Consider the following 7284-nt stretch of genomic DNA (forward strand, 5'->3'; position numbering starts at 1 on the left):
TCATTCCACATGCTCAGATTATATCCTTCCCTCTCTCTCTCCTCATCGCTCGCCCATAGTTAGCATTTTTTGCTAGCTGTTTACTGGAAGCTCCAAAGCAATGACTTCTCTGTGCCTACACATTCCCTTTCCCCCCTCCTTCTCTCCCTCTATACCTCACTCCCCCTCGCTTTCTCTCTTTCCCTCCCCCTCTCCCTCTCCCTCTCTTCCTCTCTCTCCCCCTTGTCTCTCTCTCTCCCTTCCCCTTGCCTCTCTCTCTCTCTCTCTCTCTCTCTCTCTTCTCTCTCTCTCTCTCTTTCTCTCTCTCTCTCTTTCTCTCTCTCTCTCTCTTGTTCTCTCTCTCTCTCCCCCTCTCTCTCTCTCTTTCTCTCATCTCTCTCTCTCTCTTGTTCTCTCACTCTCTCTCTCTCTCTCTCTCTTCTCTCTCTCTCTCTCTCTCTCTCTCTCTCTCTCTCTCTCATCTATTGAATTTCCAGTCACACAGTGGTGCAGGGGATATTTCTGCCCCCCCCACACACACACACACAACCTGCCTGATATTCAGTCTCTCTCCCTCTATGCCTCCTTTCTTTCTCTCTCCCTCCTGACTCTCTCTCTCTCTCTCTCTCTCTCTCTCTCTCTCTCTCTCTCTCTCTCTCTCTCTCTCTCTCACTCTCTCTCTCTCTCTCACGCTCTCTCTCTCTCACGCTCTCTCTCTCTATGCCTCCTTTCTTCTCTCTCCCTCCTGACTCTCTCTCTCTCTCTCTCTCTCTCCTCTCTCTCTCTCTCTCTCTCTCTCTCTCTCTCACGCTCTCTCTCTCTATGCCTCCTTTCTTTCTCTCTCCCTCCTGACTCTCTCTCTCTCCTTCTCTCTCTCTCTCTCTCTCTCTCTCATCTCTCGCTCTCTCTCTCTCTCTCTCTCTCTCTCTCTCTCCCTCTCTCTCTCTCTCTCTCTCTCTCTCTCCTTCTCTCTCTCTCTCTCTCTCTCTCTCTCTCTCTCTCTCTCGCTCTCTCTCTCGCTCTCTCTCTCACTCTCTCTTGCTGCCTTGCCAAAGCCACCCCCCATCTCAGATTTTACACACACCACCCACCCACCCACACACACACACCCACACACACACACACCCACACACACACACACACACACACACACACACACACACACACACACACACACACTGCCCTTCTTGTCATTGCATTAATGTGTACCTGTTTTGTGTGTTTGTATCTACTGGTAATAACTAGCATGTCCACTAGAGGGAGCTGTACATAACAAGCTCATGTACCACTAGCTTTATGTTCACCATTAGCCAGGACAAGCAAACGTACAGATAGCTGCATGGCAATGCTAGCCTGAGTTAGCACTCAGATTATTTTTTATTTTTACAAATGTGTTAAATATGAGCCAGAACTAAACATACTGTTGATCCAGGGGTTACTGAGATAATGGCAGATTTTCATATTTAGGGCTAATTCAAAGGGGTGGTTGTGTCTCCACAAAGCTGAGATGAGGTACCTGGAGTTAACTTAACCAAACAGACAACTTAACCAAACAGACAACTTTGCGGTTATTAAAAAAGTTGGACTTGCTCACCTCCATCCCTGATAGAAAATAACAAACAGATATCTTAAAGTTATTTCCAGTGACAATGTGTGTGTGTGTGTGTGTGTGTGTGTGTGTGTGTGTGTGTGTGTGTGTGTGTGTGTGTGTGTGTGTGTGTGTGTGTGTGTGTGTGTGTGTGTGTGTGTGTGTGTGTGTGTGTGTGTGTGTGCGTGTCTGTCTATGTGTAAAAAATAAATCCTAGTGTCACAGTATCTTAGCAACTGCTTCCATCTCCTTGGAGACAAGACCTGGCATCATTTCCCGTTCGTGTGTGTATATTATGTGTCTCACAGCTACAGTGTAAATAAACCCCGTTCTTAATCATTATATGCTTTGTATTGTAGACATATAGTTATAAGTTGTCAAGCAGACAAGGTGGTTTAGGGTCACAGAGATTACGTTATTAGTTTATGATGCTTATTATTATTTAACGCATATAAATAGAACCTGTATTTATACAGAGAGTTCACAAGAGTCCCAGCATTCCTCTACAGTGAGGCCATGTGTACAGACAATTAAAAAACACCTCCATAGCAAAAAATTGCAAAGCAAATAAATAACAGATAAAAGAGAATTACAATGGAATTCACTAAGTAATAACCAGGGTAATGACCATCAAGACCACCTTCATAACAACAACAACAGCAACAACAACAAAAAATGTTACCCTCAACCTGTTTGAGTATTTGAGCTACACCAGGACCTCTACGGCTTCTGTCTTGAGTCAACAGGTGTCTAGCCGCGGACTCTTCTCGAGGGATAGATCGACTCTAAACCTCAACGCCCACCTGGAGCTGAGGGAACGCGGCAATCTGCTTCCACCTAGTGGTCAAATAGTGACAATACAACCATGATGTTTAACTGGTCAACTGGTGGGCTAACCCTGACGGCCTTAATATATCTCGGTGTCCAAAGAACCTCAAAGATCCACGTCGCTACTTACAGGCCTGTAAACTCCCGGCTTGGCAGTCACGGACCCACTCTTTTGCATAGAGGAATGGGCATTTTGTTTTAGAAAGCACGCTTGACCTTGACCTTGGAAAAAACAAAACAGTGTATTTTCAGTTAACCACGATATACAAAGTACAAACCACCTTCAGCAGTACATTTGAAGTATTGTTACGTCTTTTACACATGGTTATATTCATTTTCCAACACATGTTCATGGAGCAGACTCTGTCTCGGGTTTCCATTGCGAAGTTGCTCGTTGGTTTATGAACTCGGGACGAAAACAGTGTACCACTTGCCTGACATCGCCAGACTGTTTTTAAAATGCCTATTAGGCCGTGATCACATCTAGCGATATTCGCAATAGGGAAAAGTTGAGCCGACCATTTTAAAAAAAAAAGAAAAAAGAAGCTGGCAGCGTTTTTTGCCGTAAAAGCGCCAAAAGAGCGTTTTTTCTATCGCCTAGCAACGAACCCAATGCAGACCCGACGTTACTCGCCTGCTACGTTTCCAGGCTAGAGCCCATCAGACACGTCGTAGATCTTGACATGTTCTGTAATTAAAAGTATTAATCGCTCCACCGGCACTTTCCCGAGTGAATTGTCCGCCATTGTTTCCTGTTTTGACAGTTGAGAGTTTCCTTCTTGACAAACTGTCCATGTTCCGCTTGTGATTGGTCAGTTGCCCAAAAGACGCCCGACGTCGGCCGCTTTCCTCCTAAAAGTTGAACTTTTCTCAACGCTCCGTATGGCAGAAAAAAACGGGAGAGGCGTTTAAAAAAACAGGCGTGACTTTTTCCAGAAACGCTCTGCTCCATAGGAATACAATGTAAAACAAGCACTGGCAGATGTGAACACGGCCTTAGGCCGTGTTCACATCTAGTGTTTTTTTGTAATAGGGAAAAGTTGAGCCAACCGATTTAGAGAGCCGATAGTGTTTTTTCTATCGCCTAGCAACGAACCCATTCTAGACCCGACGTTACTCGCCTGCTACGTATCCAGGCTAGAGCATGTTCTGTAATTAAAACTATTAAGCGCTCCCATAGGGTGTTCCTCTCTAAAGTAAACTCTCAAACTAACCGCCATTATGTAAACGGTTAGCCCGGTGACCAGGGCCAGGTCTGCTGGACGTCTGTTTGAATGGGAGAGGCGCCTCCCTCACGCACCACCCAGAGCAAATCAAACATCAGCTCTCAGATTCATCTGGTCCCCAGCGTAGGACACTGCCCCCCTGTGGCCCGGCGGGGTAGTATAACGGCAGGCAGCTCAGCGAGGTCTGCATCGTTTCTCTGTTCTATCGTGGTCCTTCAGAAACAATTAGATATGTTGTGCTTTTTTAAAGTCTACTAGTGCAAGGCTGAGTTGGCGTTCGCTGTTGCCAGCCACTTAAGCACTTACAGATCCAAACTCTCTGCAACATGATTGGTCAAAACAAACATGAAGCAGACGAAAGTGAAACACAACGTCACCAAGATTTGAGTCTGTCTAATATCAGACTTTACCTGAATAATCTTAAGTCTGATAGTGAGACTATGTTTAGCCTAACCTGAACACCCTTACCTTGAACCTTTAGATCGACTAACCCAAACACCTGTTAGCTAACCTTCAAACAAGCTTACCCATCACTAAACACGCACAGTGGGAGACGACGACAACAACAACAACTTGGAACCATACAATGGATACAAGTGAATGAGATGCAGTTAGGTGTTATGTACGCAGTGGCCAACAGAGGGTGACAGACCTAAATGAACCTCATGTTCACTTTAGTGAATGAGATGCAGTTAGGTGTTATGTACGCAGTGGCCAACAGAGGGTGACAGACCTAAATGAACCTCATGTTCACTTTAGCAGTACCAGTCACTGCTCCTCCATCTCTCCCTCCGTCTGGGCTCTTCCTCTCCTCTTCCCCGTACCTCCCGATCACTCTGAACCATCCATCCTTCCATCCCTCGCAGGGGAGAGGGGAGGAGAGAGAGGAGGGGAGGGCAGAAGAAGAGAGGGGAGGAGAGGGGAGGAGAGGGGAGGGGGTGTTGAGGAGAGGGGAGGAGGACAGCAGAAGGGAGGGGGTGCAGGAGAGCCATGACGCTATCGGAGGCTGCAGTAAGAAGCTGCTGCTGCTAGCATCGCCTGACAGGCTACAAGCTAGCTGCTAATAAACTGGCCTGGACGAGACAGACAGAGAGACAGGTAGTACAGCAGCATGACAGACGGGTGGTGAAGTCAATCTGAATGACTGATGGGAAGTGAGACAGGTGGTGATGATACATTCTGTAGCGCAGCTCGATAGATTGCTTCCTCTGGAGAGGAGACTAGCAACGCTACATTCCGGTTGCAACTGACACACACAGCCACACACACACACACACACACACACACACACACACACACAAACACACACACTCACACCCACACCCAGGAGGAGTATCCGGGGCCGGTGTCTTGGGGCTCCAGAAGAAGGGTGAGTTTAATTAATAGTTCACCTGTGTGTGTGTGTGTGTGTGTGTGTGTGTGTGTGTGTGTGTGTGTGTGTGTGTGTGTGTGTGTGTGTGTGTGTGTGTGTGTGTGTGTGTGTGTGTGTGTGTGTGTGTGTGTGTGTGGGTGTGTGTGTGTTGGTATGTGTGGGTGTGTGTGTACTTTGGTATTTGCATGTTTTAAGAGAAAGTTTACGTGAGACAACTAGATGAGCACACATGCCGTCTGTCTCTCTGACGGCCTTGTGTTGTGTATGCAATGTTTGAGGTACAGCTGATGCTATATTGTGTTGTCATGGAAACTAATGGGTCCAAGTTCCTGTTGTGACAGGTAGTAGGACGGTTCTCTTCATTAAGTCTGATTCGATAACTCACTAATTTGTGTGTGTGTGTGTGTGTGCGTGTGTGTGTGTTTGTGTGTGTGTGTGTGTGTGTGTAGCCTGAGTGATGGTTGATCGTCAGGTGGTGTGACGCTCTACGTGCGGTGGAGGGGGGAGGGGCATGGCCAAGAGGGGAGGGGGGCGGCGAGGGAGGGCCGACCAACCTGACGCCATGGCAACGCTCCAGGCAGCCAATGAGGAGCTCCGAGCCAAACTCACCGACATTCAGATAGAACTACAAAATGAAAAAACCAAGGTAATACCCATTACTTAAACTAGTACTACTAATACTACCATTATGCATATAGTACCCACTTATTCTAATACTCATAGTACCAAAACTACTTGTACAATCAAAATATATAATATATGCATTGTTGTTAATATAGTTTAAGAGTCGTCTAGAGAGAGAGAGGGCCAATACTGTATCTGTATACAGTGTATCTGAGTAGCAATACAATTCATGTTAATAAATATACATAATACATAGAATAAATGTTATTTATATTATGTGTTTATCTCAGGTGAGTCATATAGAGAGACAGAGAGGACCCAGGTTGTGTGTTTGTATATATATAGTATACACATAGTATAAATATATAGTATATGTATATATATAGTATATTTATGGTATGTATTCCCCAGGTGAGCCGTATAGAGAGGGAGCGGACCCAGGAGCTGAAGGCGGAGCATCACCGCGCGACGGTCGCCCTGACGGAGCTCCGTACTAAACTCCATGACGACAAGGTCAAGGAAGTGGCCGTCACAAGGGAGACGTTGCTACGACAACACGAGATGGAGCTGATGAGGGTGATCAAGATCAAAGACGGGGAAATCCAGAGGCTGAACGGCCTGGTGTTCACGCTGAGGGATGACTCCACGGACAAGGTATGGCCCCCTGGGTGACTGGCCCCCTGGGTGACTGGCCCCCTGGGTGACTGGCCCCCTGGGTGACTGGCCCCCTGGGTGACTGGCCCCCTGGGTGACTGCCCCACTGGGTGACTGGCCCCCAGGGTGACTGGCCCACTGGGTGATTGGCCCACTGGGTGACTGGCCCCCTGGGTGACTGCCCCACTGGGTGACTGCCCCACTGGGTGACTGGCCCCCTGGGTGACTGGCCCCCTGGGTGACTGGCCCACTGGGTGACTGGCTGCCTGCCCATCTGTCTGGCGGTCTTTCTGTTTTTCCCTGTCTGACTGACAACCTGACGGTCTGGTCAACTGTCAGCCTGCCTGTCTGTCTGCCTGTCTGTCTTCCTGTGAGACTTACAACCTGTTGGTCTGACTTCCTGTTTGACCACCTTCTCTCATTAGCCAGGCTATGAGTCTGTACCTTCCTCTATAGCTATGAGTCTGTACCTTCCTCTATAGCTATGAGTCTGTACCTTCCTCTATAGCTATGAGTCTGTACCTTCCTCTATAGCTATGAGTCTGCCAGGTCCTGTCTCTAGTTCTGTACTGGTTCCTCTACACCTGTCTCTGAGTCTGTACTGGTTCCTCTACACCTGTCTCTGAGTCTGTACTGGTTCCTCTACACCTGTCTCTGAGTCTGTACTGGTTCCTCTACACCTGTCTCTGAGTCTGTACCTTCCTCTACACCTGTCTCCGAGTCTGTACTGGTTCCTCTACACCTGTCTCTGAGTCTGTACCTTCCTCTACACCTGTCTCTGAGTCTGTACTGGTTCCTCTACACCTGTCTCTGGTTCTGTACTGGTTCCTCTACACCTGTCTCTGGTTCTGTACTGGTTCCTCTACACCTGTCTCTGGTTCTGTACTGGTTCCTCTACACCTGTCTCTGGTTCTGTCCCGTCTCCCCACCAGGTGAGGTGTGTGTTGCTCGCGGAGGCCCGGGAGGAGGCGCGCCGGGGCTGGGAGGCGGAGAGGAGCCGGCTCCAGCAGGAG

The 7284-nt window shown here is 48.0% G+C and overlaps 1 protein-coding gene across 7 annotated transcripts in view; it reads left to right on the forward strand.

Moving 5' to 3' along the window:
- Nucleotides 1–4415: 4415 nt before the first annotated feature.
- The window catches only part of jakmip3 (Janus kinase and microtubule interacting protein 3), a 14893-nt gene continuing 12024 nt past the window's right edge, over nt 4416–7284 (forward strand). For 6 of the 7 annotated variants that reach the window (XM_060037429.1, XM_060037430.1, XM_060037432.1 and 3 more), the window contains exons 1-4: nt 4515–4990; nt 5443–5639; nt 6029–6271; nt 7204–7284. The exon at nt 7204–7284 is cut by the window's right edge and continues 162 nt beyond it. In XM_060037429.1, the coding sequence (XP_059893412.1) occupies nt 5505–5639; nt 6029–6271; nt 7204–7284 (459 nt within the window). In that variant the 5' untranslated portion in view covers nt 4515–4990; nt 5443–5504. Of the gene's footprint in view, nt 4991–5442; nt 5640–6028; nt 6272–7203 lie in introns of all 7 variants that reach the window. The other variant, XM_060037431.1, reaches the window with a different exon arrangement.

Source organism: Gadus macrocephalus, chromosome 18 (genome assembly GCF_031168955.1).
Source record: "Gadus macrocephalus chromosome 18, ASM3116895v1".
Lineage (NCBI taxonomy): Eukaryota > Metazoa > Chordata > Actinopteri > Gadiformes > Gadidae > Gadus > Gadus macrocephalus.